Here is a 19,533-nt window from a genome sequence, read left to right as displayed (position 1 = left end):
CATGCCTTTTTATTTATTTGTCTGTTAAAAAAAACTTCATCCTCCAGCAGGTACAGTCTTAGACTATTTCTTTTACACCTTGTACCTTGGGGAGGCTGTCTCTGACACGCACAGGCACTATACGTGTTGTGGACCAGCTGGTAATGAGTCGAACTAGGAAAGCCCCTACATGACGGCCAGGCTCCGTGTTGATAGGCAGCGGCAGTGCAGTAGGGCAGGGGGGCAGGTTCTGATTTGTTATTTCTTTGTCCCTGCCCCCTTAACTTCCCCATTAGAATGGCTTAATATGTTTATCTCTTTCCTTAAAATGGAAATTTATGCTAAATTTAATATAAGCTTAAACTCGTATCTCGTGAGGAGGATGTAGCTGCATTAGAATATGCAGAATATCTCTTCTGTACTGAATATCCAGTGTCTAATAATAACTCTTCTTTACTAAATCTTGCTAGCAGAGGCTCAACTGGTGGTGGTAGAAGTACACCTAAGGCAGAAGAGAAGGCTGTGCAAAAGTTCTGCTTTGACTTAATTCAGGGGCACATTTAAGTAAATTAAAATAGTCAGGTGGTGAATCCCTATAGTGAATTTATGTTCTCTACTTTGAGTAATTATTTGGTATGGCTTCAAGCTGTTAGATTATGTTGGTGCATGCACATTTAGGGGAAGAAAACCAATAAGGAATGGTCTTAAGCACGAGTAAATTATTCGGGGGCAAACATTTTCCCTGATTACTTTTCTACCTGGAAGCTTGTGACTTACGAGAAAAGTCATAAAGAAACTGAAATTGGAGGCTCTAGGGTAATAGAGTAAGCATTTTAAGTGGTAAAACCTTCAGCTGCTTTGTAATAAAAGATTCCTCATCTTGTGATTGAGTTGCTTAGGTAAATTCATGTATTTATACAAAGTACAGCATTTCCAAGTGTTTAAGGACATAGCTTTTTTTTTTTTGGCTGGAAAATTGTAAAGACTGTAAGCATGATCCCTAGTCACCCAGAGCTTTGAATTCTGGCTCTATTGCTTTTACCAAGAGTGGGATGCGAGCCTCATTTTCTTATCTGTAAAATAGGGGTTATAAAAACCAACCTCAGGGAAGGTGTTCAGGGTTGAATATGATAGTATCATGTTTCACATTTGAATATGAGAGTAATCACTGATGATTTCAGTGTGCGCAGTTCACAAAGTACATTTGGCCAGCATTCCTTTTCACATCGCACACAAGTGAATATTATTCTTTAACTTGGTGGTTGTTATCTGCTGAATCTTACAGCCATTGCCATTTCTGCACTCTGCAATGTCTATGAGCATTTATTCAAAAGGTCTCAAACAGTGTGTTGCTGTTGCACAGTGTAGTGTTATCATGGGCTTTTTGAAGGTGTTGTTTCATGTCTTGACCTACTACAGTTTGCTTTTGTAATGTGATTGTGGTTTTTTGTTTGTTTGTTTGTTTGTTCGTTTGTTTGTTTGAGACAGAGTCTCGCTCTGTTGCCCAGGCTGGAGTGCAGTGGCACAATCTTGGCTCACTGAAAGCTCTGCCTCCTGGGTTCACGCCATTCTCCTGCCTCAGCCTCCCAAGTAGCTGGGACTACAGGCGCCCGCCACTGCACCCGGCTAGTTTTTTGTATTTTTAGTAGAGACGGGGTATCACTGTGTTAGCCAGGATGGTCTCGATCTCCTGACCTTGTGATTCACCTGCCTCAGCCTCCCAAAGTGCTGGGATTACAGGCTTGAGGCACCGCGCCCAGCCACCCTGTAATGTGATTGTAGAAGTGCTGCTAAACAATCGCTTGTCATCATCATAAGGTGCCACTGTAAGGTGAGAGGACAGCAGCTCACCTTGTCCTCACTCACAAAGGCCTTGGCATCTCACTGTGAAGAGAGCTGCTGCTGTTGGTTTGGGTGGCAAGAGCAGCCAGGAACACGTGTGACTTTTGTAGGCCAAGTGGAAGGTCAGCATGTGTCCAGCTGGTGCCAGGCTTCTTCCCAAATCGCTGGCACATAGTGCGTTAGCAGTAGATGACCTGTTTGAAGGAATTTGTGCATGAATGGATGAAGTCAAATGTAGCGTTTATATTTTTTATGTAATCAAGCCACTTTCTTCTAAACTGGAGGAATTTCCTATAAAAATTAGCTTTTCAATGAAGAATGTGCCCATGCCCTGTGGGTTTTTTCTTCTGAAACTGTTACAGGATCCCACAGAAGCTCAGTCACACGATAAGTAAAATCGTACTACATCTTTAACATTGTGTATTTAGTCTATCTTCTGCTTTGCGCGTCAGTTTTTACGTATTGAAACATTCCATTTTTTAGAGATGGTAATTATTACACAATCCTTTTTTTCCCTAAGTTATATCCCACTTGTACTTTTCAACCTTTGGGGTTTTTTTGTTTTGTTTTCATGTTTTCTAAATATGAAGGCTTCATTATTTTCCATCTATGATTTAAGGACACTGGCAGTCTTCCAAGTCATATGAGAGCCGGAGAACATGAAAAATCTGCAGCATCCTGCGCCTAATAATTTTTGTACTTACATATTTTTGTTCTTTTTCAGTTGGCTTAATTTTTTATGCTTTCTTACGCTGCATCTCTTTATTCTTACAATGTTACGTATTTGGAGCACCCTAGGACTTCTCATTCATGAAATATATACCCTTTCACTCTACCTAAACTCCTCCATAAATGCTGGTGTAGGTTCCAGAAATATGAATTAAAAAGTTGAATGATCATTCCTAGATTAAATGGCACATCATTCTCTCCCTTACCAAGCATTTTTCGTGATGTTTTCGATTGCAGCCTGATTGGGGGGACGTCAAATTTGTGTGTTCTCTAGAATTAGTGCTCAGTGATGACGTTACTAATTTGGAATTTTGTAGTTGAAGTTTGCCTTTGCCTACAGCCTTTTGTATCACTAGTCAGTGATAAGCAGGGCTCCAGGCAAGAATATCTTCTTCCATTGTACTTTGCCTTGTGCTGTATACTGCCATAGTGATTCCTTTCTTGTCCCTCCCTTCCTTCCTCCTTCCCCATTTGAAAATTTGGTAAAACCTCAGATTTATGGGTTGAAAATTATCTGGGGTCAGTGAAAATATAATATCAAATGACACCAAATCAATGAGAACCATCTTTCTCTAAGACTTCAAGATATCCACAAACTCTACTTTGCATCTCCCAGGTAGCGGGCCATGTGAGTGCAAGAGTCCTGATTTCAAATCCTAGTTCCACAGGTTGCCAGCTGAGTTATGTGAACTCCTAAACTATCGGTGTTTTCAGCTGTAGAATGATACCTTATAAAATGGTTGGGAGGATTCAGTGGGATACTATCTGTAAAGCAGTTAGCACATAATAAAGATCTCAAAGTGTTAACTAATTTTTTATTATAATTACTAGGTAGACTCATAATTGAATGACTGTATTTCATTGCTTACATTTGTAATGTTACATTTTCAGGAATTTAATGTCATCATAAAAAATCAAGAGCATTATTAAAATAAAAATGATATTATCTTTAATCAGTGTGTTGAATGTAACTTATTTATATATTCATTATTTAAAAAGAATGTGACCTGTGTAGGATTTTCATTAGGTGAAAATGAAACTCAATGTGATTTTCATTAGAGTTGTGCTTCTTCCTGAAGGTAGAACTGAAAATATAGCTTCCTTTATTATTTCATTTTATTAATGCATAATAGAAAGTGAAAAAGAAAGTGCGAAGGAAAAAAAGCATGATGGATTTGAAGGTGAAACAAATGCCATACTATGATTTAACTCTTCTCTTTAGATCTTTTAGAGAAATCTCGGGTTGTTAAACAGCCAAGAGGTGAAAGAAACTTCCATGTGTTCTATCAACTGCTCTCTGGTGCCTCTGAAGAGCTCCTCAGTAAGTCTCTGTTTCTGTGTGTTGTTGTTGTAGTTGTTGGAGCTGGGAGTCTCACTATGTTGCCCAGGCAGATCTCTAATTCCTGAGCTCAAGTGATCCTCCTGCCTTGGCCTCCCGGAGTGCTAGGATTACAGGCCTCGTGCCTGAATTGTTTCTGTGTTTTGATTTTCAGTGTCACAGCACTTTCTGATGCATTCTCTTTAAAACATACTCCCTATGCTTTGCCCCTTCCTTCTCAAGAATTTTCCATGATTCTAGTTGAAGTGAAGAACATGGTGTGTTTGCTTCTACCACACGCCAGGGTATGTGTAATGTTCCTGTACCTCACCAGATACTGTGCTGTACATCTCCGATGTGTTGAGGACTGTGCAGATGATTCAGTCGACACAAGTGGGATTTCAGCAGCTAGAACTACCTCAGTCTGGACTTGGCCAAAGCCAATTGGTAGGGCAGGGACTGATCATACATTTAAAATGTAAAATGGAAGAATATGTTTTTTCTCTTTGGGGAGAGAAAATTATCAGCGTTCTAATTACATGAGTACAATTATATAAAAACAAATTGTTAGGCGAATATTTAAAAATAGTGGAGAAGACATTTTGCAGTTGATACAAGAGATAAAAATCTGGCCTTTGGAATTTTAGAGAATTAGCATAATTCCACAAAGATACTATCTAATAGCCAATAGCTAAATGATGAAAAGTAGTGAACAAATAGTTCAAACAAGAAGAGCTATGAAAAGTCAATACCACTTAGGAAAAGTCATCTTCACTAATAATCAACAAATGCAAATTAAAACAGCCCTGAAGTATCTACTGTGCATGTATTATAAGGATCAAGCTAGCAGAGTTGTCACTGATCTGCTTGGAGCTTGTGGGTGTTACTTCAAAGCGAGGACCTCTTACAATTAGAGGCTGCCATCCAGTCACACCACTTTTTGGACTATATTCCAACAAAATAATTCAAATGAATCCAAAAAACAATTGGTATGAAGACATTTATCACTGCCCTATATTTATTATTATAAACTAGAGAGAACCCAAATATCCAATGGTGAAGGAATCACCAGGCAGACATCATATGTTATAATGAAATAATACATTGAAGATATTTTTTATTATAAAAACTCGAAAGAGACTTATCTAGATAAGTGTAAAACAAAGTGTGCTATCACAGTGATAAAAGTCATTTTAAGAATATGCTGTTACTGATATTTGGGTATAATTTTTGTTCTTTTGATTCAGTACTTAATCCCAAAGCCATTTTACGGATGTGAACAAGATATCAAAGGGAATGAGATATTAAAGATTGGATTTATTGAAGCAACTTAACAACTTGTGTCTTTGATTCAATAGATAAACTTAAGCTTGAGAGGGATTTCAGCAAATATAACTACCTAAGTCTGGATTCGGCCAAAGTGAATGGAGTGGATGATGCAGCAAATTTTAGAACCGTGCGGGTAAGATGTAGTACTTTCATCAAGCTTTAAACTGCATGCCACTGCATTGCTCAGCGGGAACTGGTAACAATTCTGAGTTTTCTTTAAAGTGTAGCTCATTCTCCCTAAGGTTTTAGAATTATACAAGAATTCTATTTTTGTTACTTTGATTTTTTTACTAGCTCAAAAATCACACAAGATTGTGAAGGCCATGCTTTTATTAGAGCGTGTGATTTTACCATTTATCATAAGGAGCTTTCTTATTATATTATCCTAGAGTTTGACTCCTTTAAGGTTATTTTTAAATTCCAAATGTTTTTTATGGCAAAAGTTAATTTCCAACTGCCTTTGGATCATGTTAAATCAAAACTATTTTTGAGACAGAAAAAAATCTCATTTTTATACAGTTTTAGAAACTCATATATAAACCAGAGCGATTAGCATTCCACATTCATTAGAAAAGATGATTTTAAATAACACTATACTCTGTTTTCTGTCTTAATGTGTGATACACTAGACATGATGTGGTAACTGGGATTTACTTGCAAATGAGACAGCTGTGGTGATGGGGAAAGGGGAGAGTAGGATGAATTATAGATAAAACAAAATTGGCATCCGTTAATTGTTGAGGGTGAGTGAAAGGACATGTGGGTTCTTTCCCTGCTCTCTCTACTTTTGTATATGTTTGACAACAATAACAAAACCTTGCATTACTCCCATTGCTATGTAGCCTAGCCATTTTTAAAAAGCCAGCTGTTCTCAAAAAGAAAGTATCTCTTAGGGTATGTCATTTTAGAAAACTATATAAACATCTTCATATGGAAGCAATAGTCTGTTGATCCCTGGACATGATTTTGTTTAAACCTTGAGTCCAAGACCGGTTTTAGAACCACTTTACTTGGCACGTAATTAGCACTCCGTAAAAATTTATGAATGAACAGATGCCTCCTGTTACCCAGTATCTTGGGCTGGGCACTTCACCTTTGCAACCCACAGTTTTTCTGATATGTAAAATGAATGAGGAGCTTTTCTTTGTATGGAGTTGTGCAAGTTGGTTTTGTTGCTAGTAGCAAAACCTCAGTGTAAAAAAAACAACATATATACAAACTGAGCTGCTGTGGTTGAAGTGGAGGTGGACACCCAAAGCTCTGCTCTCATCCCCCTGTTTCTTCTGTCTTCCTCTTTACATGCCCCCCCAACCCCCGCCACAGCACCAGAGGTCCCCCAGGGTCCCTCGAATCACAGTTGGAAACCACTGAACTCGATATAGCTTTGTCTTTTATGGGGTTTTTCCCCCAGAAATAAATCTGTAATATGATTCATTTAAAAAAAAAAAAGAACAGAACAGAACAGAAAAGAACTACGGGAAAAAAATAGTTGCTTTTTTTTTTCTCTCCCCAGAATGCCATGCAGATTGTGGGCTTTATGGATCATGAAGCTGAGTCTGTCTTGGCAGTGGTGGCAGCGGTGTTGAAACTGGGGAACATTGAATTCAAGCCTGAATCTCGAGTGAATGGTCTAGATGAAAGCAAAATCAAAGATAAAAATGGTACATCCGCGGAGAATCAACTTTGTTTAGGAAACTTGCTTTGAACTTCTGCCCAGTTTTTAATGTAGAAAGTAAAACTTCTGCTTTGCATTGGTGTGAGAAAGCTTTCTAATGAAACTGAGCAGAAATAGAACTATGGCTAAGCTTTGTTTTTTGATGTATACATTTTATACTGATCTGTTTGATTATGATTTAGAAAGAACATCCTAAGCCTTCAAAATTATTATTAGCAGCACGTGTACAGTCACTTTTTGTGTCCATCCCCCACCTTCCCACAGAGTTAAAAGAAATTTGTGAATTGACCGGCATTGATCAATCAGTTCTAGAACGAGCATTCAGTTTCCGAACAGTTGAAGCCAAACAGGAGAAAGTTTCAACTACACTGAATGTGGCTCAGGTGGGTGAAACATAATGTACAGAAGAAAGTTTCTTAAAAGTCTGTGCTATTTTCATGTAAGTATAAACAAAGATTTTAGTTTACAGGCTGTTATCTCAATCGTTGTACTATGTTCCAGGCATTGGCAACAGAGCAGTAAACTAAACAGATAAGGATCCCTGCCCTCATGGAGCTTAAAATTCTGGTAGAGGGAATTAGATAATAATCAGTAGACATAAGAAATAAGTGCTGTAGCAAACTAGCCCATGGTAAGATCGGTGAGCTCCCTGGGCCAGGAAAGGAGACTCGAAGTGAGTTGGGAGGTGACTGGAGGGTTTTGAGCAGAACAGTGGCATGACTGCCTTGTATTTCAAAGGGTCACTCTGGCTGTGATGTGGAGAGCAGAGGGTCGGGGAAAAAGGAGTGAAAGCGAGGGACCTTCAAGGAGATGTGCACTAACCCAGAGAAGATGGTGGCTTGAACCAGGTAGTTGCAGTGGAGTCAGTGAGAAGTGGTCACATTGTGGATGTTATTTGAGGGTAGAGGCAATAGGACTTGCTGGTGCTAGCTGGTTTAAGAGAAAGAGAACAATCAAGGGTGATTTAATGTTTTGGCCCAAGCAACTGGAAACATGGAGTTGTCATTTACTGATTTGGAGAAGACAGCGGGAGAAGACAGTTTTGTGGTCAAGTGGCCGAATTGGCCTCCCTGCCTTACTTCTTGAACCCCCTCTACCCTTGATATTGGGGCCAGTGAAGTCGTTAGTCTTTCTAAGACACAAATCCAAGCTGCTGCCTTCTCTCCGTTTGCTTCAGGTTAAGTGGGTGGATGTTTGGGTGGTTGCATGCCTGTGTACATACGTGTATACCCAGGCAGCTTCTGCAGCCCTTTCACTAAAACCCTTTGTGCTATGGCTTACACATTTTCCCACCAGTCAATGACTCAGACTAGAATTAAATTACTAACTTAGGACTTCCACTCAGGCCCACTTTGTCCAACTGTATTCCTTGTTGTCTCATCCTCCTCATAACTATCCATAAAGCCTCCTTATATAAATAGTAGGGTGGAGCCAGGCTTGCTGTCTGTTGCTGAACCAGCCTTTCCTACTATAATGCAAGAATGCCTTTGTGTCCTTAGCTTTCAACATTGATATCTTATTTTAGGTGAGTTATTTTAGCTGTGGCAAATATCATAACTTTATATATATGGAAATTTGGTTTGTAGCAATCCTTTGCTAGCTATAGCCATTGCCTGTCCTTCCTCCTAAATTACTGCTTTTGCTGTCATATCTGTCTAAGTCATCCTCACTAATTCACAGTCAGATACGGAGTAGCTTACTTAATTAAGAAAATGCTGCTGAGAGCCTGTACAGTACAAGCCCACACATAGGCCATGAGTAGGGAAGTAAGGGATTAGGGAAGACCTCATGGAGACAATCAAAGGATTTAGATGTGTGAAGTATGGCTGAAAGGGCATATCAAAAAGAAAACATTGAGAAAAGCCAGGTTTGAGAACCTGGATTGATCAGGCTTGGCTACAGCTGTAGCTATGTGAAGGGAGTCAGAGCAATGTGGCTGGAAAGGTGAAGTCTGCAGTCAGAGTTTCAAATCTGCAACAGTAATTCTTAAACTTCAACGTGCATCAAAATCACCTGGTGGTTTTGCAGACCTCACCCCCAGTGTTTGATTCAGTGGGTCTGGGGTAGGACTGAGGAATTTGCATTTCTTATAAATTCAGAGGTGACACTGCTGCTGCTGCTGCTGCTGCTGCTTCTGCTGCTGCTGCTGCTGCTGCTGGTGGTCCAGGATCACATTTTGAGAGCCACCGAGTTTGGACATTTTCAATAGCCACAGTGGGAATTGTTAAGTCTGTAAGGAAGCCATGAAAAAGCCTGTATTGTTTAAGAAGGCCTTTTAGGAATATGTATATTTTGGGTCTTTTAAAAATTGTGTGTTTTACTCTTGCTTTTTTAATCATCCTTTATGGGAACCAGGCCCAGGTACCTCTGACTTTCTAAGCTTATTTTAGGCACCTTACATCACTGAAGAAGACTTTCCACATTTTCTTAACCTTTGGCATAAAAGAATTTGGCTAGAGATCCTCAGCTATTCGGCTCGTTAGTCAACTGGGTTTTTTGTTTTGTTTTGTTTTGTTTTGTTTTGTTTTTTATGTAGTATTCAGAGTATCTGGTTCCACTGATCTATTGCCTGGGAGGTTTTGATTCCTCTGAAAAGTGATTCGTTTTACTAGCCTTTCCTCATAGTTTCAATTCCTGGGCCCCAGCATCACCTTTACTGCCCCATGCCTCCTTTTCCCAAGGCGTTTAGACCTTTCTCTAGATAGGAGGACTAATACTGAAATAATAGAAACTCAAGACAAGAGTTTTTCAGCTTCTCCTAAACACTCTTTCCTTGGCTTCTGATGTCCTCTGAAATCTGATCCCACACAGCTTACCTCAGTTTATTCCTTGCTAGTTCTCTGTTACCTGGTGCCTCTGCTCCTGCCTGCCCGTCGCCCCCCATGCCGTGCTCATTCCTTCTGCCCATCTAAATGCTCTACCTGATTGTGCCCCATCCAAGGAGACTTCTTTGATCAAATAGGCCTCCTGAGAACCCCCTTTTCTTTGCAGTTTGGCACCTGCCCTCTGCTTGTTTCCTCTGTGTTAGTTTGATCTCCTTAGCTCACCTCTAAACTCCTGGAGGGTGGGCCCCATGTCTGTGCATCTCTGAGTCTCCACCTTGCTTGTCATTTGCCGTCCTGGACCATGCCTGTTGTTACTGTCCATGTCTGCAGCACATTCCACCTGGACTTTTCCTCTGTGAGTTCCGTGCACCTGCAGAAGTGCATGGTCTTTTCATAGTGTGCTTTGAAACTGAGATGGTGAATTAGTGCACTTTGAGGCTTCCCTCATTTCTACACACCATATTAGTGGTCCTTAAGTGGGAATAGACATTCCTTCCCTTACTGCTTTATAGGATATTGTTGTGGAGATTCGGTGGCATGAATCAGGCTCAGGAAGTCAGGGGCGGCACATTGGCAGCTAGGTGGCAAATTGGCAGCCCCTAGGGCCAGGCAAAGCTCAATATTTTTATTTGACTAAAGGGTAGTATTTTCTTTGGTTTTGTTTGCTCTTTAAATGTTGAATTTGAGTGCCTTTAGCCTGGAATGCATCCTCTAACCCCGACAGAGAGAGCCATCATTTCCTGTTCATTTCTATCACACAGTCCCTGGAAGCATTTGAGTTTGAGACCCCTGGAATAAATACTGTTGAAGGAACCAAAGAAGATTAATATTGGCTGTTAATACACTTTAAAAAATATAAAGCAGTTTACCAGAAGAAATTGTCACTGTTAGTTCAGTTGCTTATTGAAATGGTGGCTTGTTGAAAGTAGGCAGCATATAACTAAAAAAGCTGGATGACATTAAGATAAAAAAGGGCTCATCAACAAATACATGGTGTTTTGAGATAACTTCAATTCATAAGAAAAAGGAAAGGATTTGGAAATTATCTCGGCTCATGAGGTAGTAGTAGACGAAAAGGATACTTCAGAAAGCAATATAAGTACATCTGTAGACTAACTGTGTACTAGGCATTATTCTAAGCACTTAAATGACCTATTTTAAGAAAGTAAAAACTAGAAGAAAGGGTACTGGGGAAAGATGCACCTAAATTATATTCTGATTTCTCTGTTTGAGCATTTGACATGCATTTTCTACTATGGAAGCATTCCCTCCCTTGTTTGTTTGTTTGTTTGTTGCCAACTCCTAGGTATATTCTCTAACCCTAATTGGAGTAGGGAGGGAGGTTTGGAATTTGCATGGAAATGTCAGATGAAGGGAAAAGGTGTATCTTCAGCTGTGTTATGTTGCCAGGGAAGTGAATGTGTTAATTAAAGTTGTTACATTTTATTTAGGAAGAAATGTAGAGAAAGTATTGCCACATAATCTAACAAAAGTTGTGCTTTTTGTAAAATAAAAATGTACTGATTAATTTTAATAGTAATACCCAACTTTTTACCTACAAGCAGCAAAATACACACATATGGCCAGCCCGTTGAAAATAGAAACAAAACCTCAAGCTTTTTCTCTCCCAAGGCCAGTTCCTTGTTAGGCTGCTGACACCCAACCTCCAGGCCTCCCCAGGATGCTGGTATTAAACATCTCATTAGTACTTACCTACTGTACGCTCTGGGCACTTGGTACATTTAAGCGTGTTTAGATTCTGCTGTCCAAACCTGACTTTCTCCAGCCTTTGGATTCTAAGAGTCATAGAGATGCATATGTCTTCTGCCTCTTTGTCAAGTAGTTATGAATAGCTTTAAAAGTAGATAAGCACATAAGAAGGGGGTTATGTTCATTCTATAACTTAAAAGAACGCATTGTGGAAGTTTTTTTTTAATACTCAAACGATTAGTGTGGCCAGGCGTGGTGGCTCATGCCTCTCTAATCCCAGTACTTTGGGAGGCTGAGGTGGGTGGATCACCTGAGGCCAGGAGTTCAAGACCAGTCTGGCTAACAAGGCGAAACCCTGTACTAAAAATACAAAAATTAACCGGGCGTGGTGGCACATGCCTGTAGTCCCAGCTATTCAGGAGGCTGAGGCATGAAAATCCCTTGAACCCAGGAGGCGGAGGTTGCAGTGAGCTGAGATTGTGCTACTGCACTCCAGCCTGGGTAACAGAGTGAGATTCTATCTCCAAAAACGTTTAAAAATAAAAAAAAGATTGAGTGAAGAAAAAAAATTTACAGATTCCATCAGTCAAAGACATTTTAATATATCTCCTTTGAATTTCCATTTCTGTGATAAGGGTTTTAAAAAATGTTACCATATTAAGTATACAGTTGTTTAATTTTCACATTACATGAGCATTTCCATTTCATTACGTGATTTTCACAACCATCGCTCTCTGATGACTATGTAACATACTCTCAGTGCATGTTTCTCTTACTACCCCCTATTGTTGGACTTCTAAATTGCGTCTGATTTTTCTCTGTTCCATGACATTGAAATAAATATCTTTGTGGTGAAAGTTTTTTGCAGTATTTAAAATTAGTTTCCTGGTTTGTGAAAAAAGTGTAACTGTGTATAAACAATTTGCCTCATTCTCTTAACAACTTGATTGTTTATGGCACAATAAAACTGGTTCTGCAAAGAAATGTGAAATAAAAGCGCTTTGAATATTTTTTAAAAAATATCTTTATGATTTTATTGAAAGTAAGCATTGTGGAATTGTGAGTGTTAAATTTTGTTTATTTGTTTTTTAATAGGCTTATTATGCCCGTGATGCTCTGGCTAAAAACCTCTACAGCAGGTTGTTTTCGTGGTTGGTAAATCGAATCAATGAAAGCATTAAGGTACTGAATTTCTATGAGCAAAATCAGTTGTAATAAATGGTATTCACCGTATAAACATTAAGTTGAATAAAGTTTAAATTTATAATCAAATAATTGATTACTACTTATAAAGATTATTCCTTAAAAAGCGTTTACCATGTATCAGATTGAAATTGGTCAGGGATTTCGTTTATTTTGTTTTGCCATGTGTGTTGCTTCTGACTGGTGAATAGTCGGATGGTCTTTGTGGAGTTACTCTGGAGGTCGGCGCCACAGGTTCTGACCTGGCTCACCTGCTAGCTAGTTGTACACACTTCACTGAAAAGGTCGCTTTACTTCACTAGATCTTAATCTATTCATTATTAAAATGAAGGTGTTGGACTAGGTGATTTCGAAAGGCACCACTAATGCCTTCTTTAAATATATCACCTATTATTAAAATTTCTAAAAGTTCTATAGCAATGCCCCATCTCATAAGTTTTTTTAAAAAACAGCTAAATTACAGTTATTTTCTTACTTAAGAAACATGATTAACTTGTAATATGTATCTATGTTCCTTGGATGCTTGTAGTGTTATATTTCATGCCTTAATTAACCCTTTAATTTGAAACTTTTTTAAGGCACAAACAAAAGTGAGAAAGAAGGTCATGGGTGTTTTGGACATTTATGGCTTTGAGATTTTCGAGGTAAGATTTAAAAATTTTTTTGTAATGTCTTTAGTAAAGTGGAATGGTTGGAAATTAAATCCTGTCTTATATAGACATTATAAGTAACTGTAACTTTGAATCTACGAATCATCTTTGTGTAGATGCAACACACTATCACTTTGAATCTACCAAGTAATCTTTGTGTAGATGTAACAACATTTGGTCGTGTATTCCTGCATGTGTGCCAGAGAGAGAGAGAGAGAGAGTGTGTGTGTGTGTATGTGTGTGTGTTTGTGTTGTGTGTATGCTGAGAGCCAGCATTTTTGAGACAGTGCTGCTTAAAAAGAACTTGTATTAGTACCTGACTTGAAATTGCGTATTTAGATTTCTAACTGTGAGGCTTCCAGCAAGCTACATGAGTATGGCTGTGGCCGTTTGTGTGTTGTTTAGAAAGTGTGGCAGGTTGGTGCCATAAAGAAAGCCACAGGAGGGCTGGACACAGGTTCTGGCCTGGCCAGGGCTGGTCATTTCATCTGTGAGACTCAGGGAAAGAGGGTTTGGATTAGGTGACTTGTTGAGTCTCATCACTGTGATCTTATGATAATGAACTCTGCTGCAGAGGTTGCTGAAGCTCATAGTGAATTTTTTAAATGATTCTATGCTTGTTACAGATTAAGTATTTAAACCATTTGTGCTTGGTTGAGCAACACATATACCTAAAATTAGAATGATATAGAGAAGATGAGCATGGCCCCTGAAAAAAGTGGTTTGGAAAATAAAATAATCATTATGTACTTGTGTTAGAATTTCCTTTTTGCCCCCTTGCTAACTTTGACATTTAGAAGGAGTTTTAAGGATCTATTAAAACATTTATTCTCACTTTTAGGAGTGGCATTTTAGTTTGGTTCAGGGAAATAAGAAGTAGATCAGGCTCCTCATTTCTTAATTCTCCCCCACAGGTAAGATTTGTGAATTTCTTTAAGGAACCAGGCTCTGCCCAGAATGTTCCCAAAGAAGTTACATGTTCTAGAAAATTAGGGTCACAGAATCACAGAAAAAAAACATCAGATCATTCCTTTCACCTAAACCAGACCTTGCTAGCGAATGCCTTTTTCTTAGTATGTTCTCCCTCAATCGTATTCTATATTTAATTGTTAATGGTAAGTACTAACTGAGGGCCCACTCTTTGTAAGCATTGTGGCAAGTGGTGTGTGTATTGTCTGATTTACTTTTCAAAACAGCCTCATGATATAGCGGTTATTATTACGAATCCCATTTTACAGATGAGAAAGTAAAGCTCCCCAGGTCAAGTAACTCCCCAGGGGTATACAGCTACTTAGTGGCAGACTCAGCACCTAAACTCCAGGCCCTTTCAATATTTTCATTTTTTGCTTTTCTTTCTTACTAAGATTGAGACCAGGGGCACTTCCTCACCTTTCTTCCCAAAGTAACAGGTTCCCCAGTATCTGGAAGTAAGAAAGAAATAAATATGGTAAGTCTCTTGACTCCCCTATTTCTCCACCCTCATCATCACTCCAAGCTCCTGGCCAGCATTGGGTGCCTTCCTAGATGGAAGTGTGTGTGCTGGTGGCTGTCCCCATGGGGTCCCCAGAACAGAGTTCTTCAGCACAGCATCTGCTTGTATTGTTGCCCATTTAGCAGAATCTACAAAGGAAAGCTACCAATTCCTTGGTAGAAAGGGAAGAATTTGAGGTTTCTGAGTTAAGAGAAATGCTTGAGTACACTCAGAAATGACTGCCAAAATTAATTTCTTTCTAGTGAGACCTCAGGTTACTGTCACTAAATGGGCAGAGTGCCGAAGTCATTCTTTACAGTTGACAGGGAAAAGGACTTACTACCTAACACATTGCTGTGCTGATGTAGATTTAAATGGTTTCACAAGCAGGGGAGATGGTAAGCAGAGATTTCACTGGAAAGTTAGATTAAGAAGATACATTCAATGACATTTCTAAAGTCAAAGAAACTGATTTTGTTTTAATTTTGCTAGAAAAAGATTATTGATCTTAAGCTAATGGGCAAGGGCTTAGTATCATGTCACAACACATGGAAACTTTAAAAAAATAGGTTAATGAGATTATGATGGGATATCTAGTTAACTTTGTCTCCAGTAGGTCCTAAGATCTAATTAGCCCTGGGAAAAGAAATGCTTATAACACTCAAAGGAAACTGAGTTATAACTCATAAACAATTTGAGTCATTTCTCAAGCATTTATTGAGTTACCAGATACCAGTAGTAAACGTAACTAAGATATTCCTTGTCTGCATGGATTTTAAGAGTCTTGGCCCTAAGATTGAGAGTCTCTTGTTGCCAGAGGACACATCCTGTCAGGTAGAAAAGTCTAATCAGGAAACTATATTATGTTTTAAAAGTTTGTTTGCTGCAGACCTAATCAGAACAGAAGTCAGATGTTCCTGTGTAAACATCCTTTAACTTGGTGCTGGGTGAAATACCCTATACCCTTCAGCAGTCCGAGAATATTTTTCACTTCTGGTTAATTCAAGTTTCTCTCCATACCTGTCTTGCTGAATGTGTCCTCCTTCTGCAAGTTATACCATCATTTTTCTCAACACCGTTTCAACTAGACTTAACTTCAGTTTATGAAAATGCCTACGTTATATTTCCTTTTTTTTTTGGTGATGGAGTCTTGCTCTGTCACCAGGCTGGAGTGCAGTGGCGCAGTCTCGGCTCACTACAACCTCTGCCTCCCGGGTTCAAGTGATTTTCCTGCAACACCACGCCCAGCTAATTTTTGTATTTTCAGTAGAGACAGGGTTTCACCATGTTGGCCAGGCTGGTCTCTGTCTTTTGACCTTGTGATCCACCCACCTCAGCCTCCCAAAGTGCAGGGATCACAGGCATGAGCCACCGCGCCCGCCTGGCTGCCTGCATTATATTTCTAAATATTCTTCCTTTCTTCAGAGGATTACTCTATTTCAGTGGTTCTCAGAGAGCTGTGCATTGGCATCACCTGGGGAGCTTTTGCAAATTCAGATGTCTAGGCTGTACCCAGAGCAATTATATCAATCTCTGGAGATGGGGCCGCAGCAGCAGTATTTTTAAAGCTCTGAGGTGATTCCAGTGTGCAGTCAAGGTTGAGATCAAATGCTCTATTAGACAGAAATCTCTGGAGTAAACTGCAAATTCCAAGCATGTGGTGTTCGTGCTGCTTGGCCACTGTATGGAACACCCTTGTAAAACAATGGGCCTCACCTACTGTTCGTCTGGGCGCGGTGGCTCACGCCTGTAATCCCAGGGTTTTGGGACGCCAGCGCGGTGAAACCCTGTCTCTACTAAAAATACAAAATTAGCTGGGCGTGGTGGCTTGTGCGTGTAGTCCCAGCTACTTGGGAGGCTGAGGCAGGAAAATCGCTTGAACCTGGGAGACGGTTTTCACTCCATTTAAACAGAACTTTCAGCCAAGGCCAAATCCAATCAGTTATATGTCTATAGCAAATGTTATAATAGCCATCAAATTATAAAAAGTTAACTTTCCTTCTCCATGCAGTAAATACTTTTTCTTTTTTTCCCCCCAGTTCCTTGAGAGAATCAAGATTCGTTTTTCATTATATTTAATTGTTCCCTCCATTTTCCTTTCTAAGCCCTCTCAGATTAATCTTCAGTTTTGATTTTTAATAACTTTTTAAAAATAAATTTACTTGTGGGGAGGTTAGATTAGAGATTTGGTTGGTGATTTTTAGGTACTTTCACCTGCTTTTTAATACAGAGTTACAGAATTTTTTTTCTTCGTTTAATAAGTTACTCACATACATTCCCAGATGACAGCCTATATGTTTCTGGATTCTTAGTGATGTTAGAACACATGGAGACATCAGGAAGCTCAGAGTATTAGGAAATCAAGAAAATTAAGAACTTAAAAGTACCGCAAGTTGAAGTACAAGGGGTCAGACAGAGTATGGTAGAAGACTCAGATCCACATCAAGGCAAAAATGAAAATTTCTGTGATATTTTCCACCCAAGTGAAAAGAAACTGCTGGAGTATAAATAACATTTATTTTTTTTCTTTGTTCTGTTGTTCTTCAGTTGACTGTACGAATTAAGAGTTCTGCCTTTTAGAATACCCTGGGCATCTCTTTAAAAACTGGACAGTAAAGAGAGAGACTTTTTTTTAAAAAATGCATCTAATTGTCCCATGGCCCCACAGTTCCCATGAAAATGCCTTTTTTAGCTGAGCTGGTGGAAACCTTTCATTCCCTGTGGTCTGTCTCTAAAACGGAAGAGGGAAACTGATGCATTAAACCATGGGTTGATGACACATGGATTTGACTGCAAAACATTCCAGTACCAGCTGAAAGTGCTGCCTGGCTGGCCACATGTGATCCGATGTCAATCTGGAAAACAGATCAGTGGAACAATGATACCAAAAATAAGGTGAAGTGAATTAAAATTCATAGAGGAAAAAAAATCTAGCTGTACACCCTGGTAGAACAGAAGACCAACTTCCCAAAGGAAGAAAATTATAATGCAAATACTCCAATTCCACACATTTATGTTTGGACATTCTTATAACTGAAAAGACCGTCTGTGATTTCTGAGCAATATTTATAGCATATCCATAAAAGAACTGCTATTCTTTTTTTTTAAAAAAAAAAAGATGCTAAGTTAAAAAGTAAGTTGAGCAATCTACATTGATTTCAGCTCGTTTTCTACATACTTATCTGACAGGTATTAAAACTGGCAGATATTTTACTAGGAAAATCTGATTGGTCATTAGTGTTCTGTAGACCAAAGCAGGCAGTAGTAGCTGATTATTTCACCTTTCATTCAGTGGAGCTAGTTTAACACAGGCGAAGTGCTAATTACTTTCAATTATGGACTCCTTATTTATCTTGCCCTCATAAACCTCACTGAAAGGGACCCATATATGGTAAGAGTATGATAGGCTAGATGCAATGATTATTTCAAATAAAAAAATCTAATACATGGGCAGCAGTCATTGTTGCCTAGTAGGTTCACCTGATGATTATAAGATTTGTTTTCTAAATTGTTTTTGAAAGAAATTCTGACTGTGGTCAGCACCTTCTACTCTAGTTTCTTGCCTTCATTTGGTCTTTCTTATGCTAGAAAGCTTATAATTGAAGAGGAAGGAAACAATTTAAAGTAGATTTAGAAAGGAAAGTGATGACAACTGCTGTGATTTGTAAAAGAAAGAAAGAAAGATGGATGGATGGATGGATGGATGGATCGATAGATCAAACTGTGTGAATAGCCAGCAATCCCTGAATTCCAGAGCTGGGCACCCATCCCCATGTGTCAGTCTCGTGAATCAAAGTCTTATAGTGTATCTTTTATAGATATGCTGTAAATATTTCTCAGAAATCACAGACCATCTTTTCAGTTATAAGAATGCCCAAACTGGCCGGGTGCGGTGGCTCAAGCCTGTAATCCCAGCACTTTGGGAGGCCGAGACGGGCGGATCACGAGGTCAGGAGATCGAGACCATCCTGGCTAACACGGTCCCCATCTTTACTAAAGATACAATTAGCCGGGCATGGTGGCACGCTCCTGTAGTCCCAGCTACTTGGGAGGCTGAGGCAGGAGAATCATTTGAACCTGGGAGACGGAGGTTGCAGTGAGCCAAGATCAGGCCACTGCACTCCAGCCTGGGCGACAGAGCTAGACTCCGTCTCAGAAAAAAAAAAAAAAAAAAAGCCCAAACTTGGCATGGTGGCTCACTCATAATCCCAGCACTTTGGGAGGCCAAGGCAGGCAGATCACAAGGTCAGGAGTTCAAGACTAGCCTGACCAACATGGGGAAACCCCATCTTTACTAAAGATACAATTAGCCGGGCATGGTGGCACGCTCCTGTAGTCCCAGCTACTTGGGAGGCTGAGGCAGGAGAATCATTTGAACCTGGGAGACGGAGGTTGCAGTGAGCCAAGATCATGCCACTGCACTCCAGCCTGGGCAACAGCGAGACTCTATCAAAAAAAAAAAAAAAATTCAAACTTAAATGTGTGGAATAATTGGAATATTTGGATTATAATTTTCTTCCTTTGTGAAGTAGGACTTCTGTTCTATCTAATAATATGTGTGTATTTCTTCCAGGTATAAAAAGTTGTTAGATGAAATTTTAAGATATTTAAGAAGAGCACTATAACGTCATTTTTCTTAAAATTTGCTGTTTTTTAGTATACACCTGGAAGAAAAAATGTTAAGGGAAATTTTCTAAACCTTTAGCTAGTCATTCAATTTTGTAAATGTCTAAAAAGGAGACTATTTCATATTAAATGGTTTTCTCATATATTTTGAGGATTTTTTAATACATTCTAAGAAA

The 19,533-nt window shown here is 39.2% G+C and overlaps 1 protein-coding gene across 1 annotated transcript in view; it reads left to right on the top strand.

Moving 5' to 3' along the window:
• Positions 1–19,533, top strand: part of MYO1B (myosin IB) — a 178,874-nt gene that overhangs the window by 110,463 nt on the left and 48,878 nt on the right. The window contains exons 8-13 of the mRNA XM_011974213.1: positions 3,773–3,871; positions 5,227–5,330; positions 6,711–6,858; positions 7,137–7,255; positions 12,503–12,589; positions 13,189–13,254. Coding sequence (XP_011829603.1) covers positions 3,773–3,871; positions 5,227–5,330; positions 6,711–6,858; positions 7,137–7,255; positions 12,503–12,589; positions 13,189–13,254 — 623 coding nt within the window. The remainder of the gene's footprint in view (positions 1–3,772; positions 3,872–5,226; positions 5,331–6,710; positions 6,859–7,136; positions 7,256–12,502; positions 12,590–13,188; positions 13,255–19,533) is intronic.

Source organism: Mandrillus leucophaeus, unplaced genomic scaffold (assembly GCF_000951045.1).
Source record: "Mandrillus leucophaeus isolate KB7577 unplaced genomic scaffold, Mleu.le_1.0 Scaffold143, whole genome shotgun sequence".
Taxonomy (NCBI): Eukaryota; Metazoa; Chordata; class Mammalia; order Primates; family Cercopithecidae; genus Mandrillus; species Mandrillus leucophaeus.
Note: the sequence above shows the minus strand (reverse complement) of the source record. Positions and strands in the feature narration are given on the sequence as shown.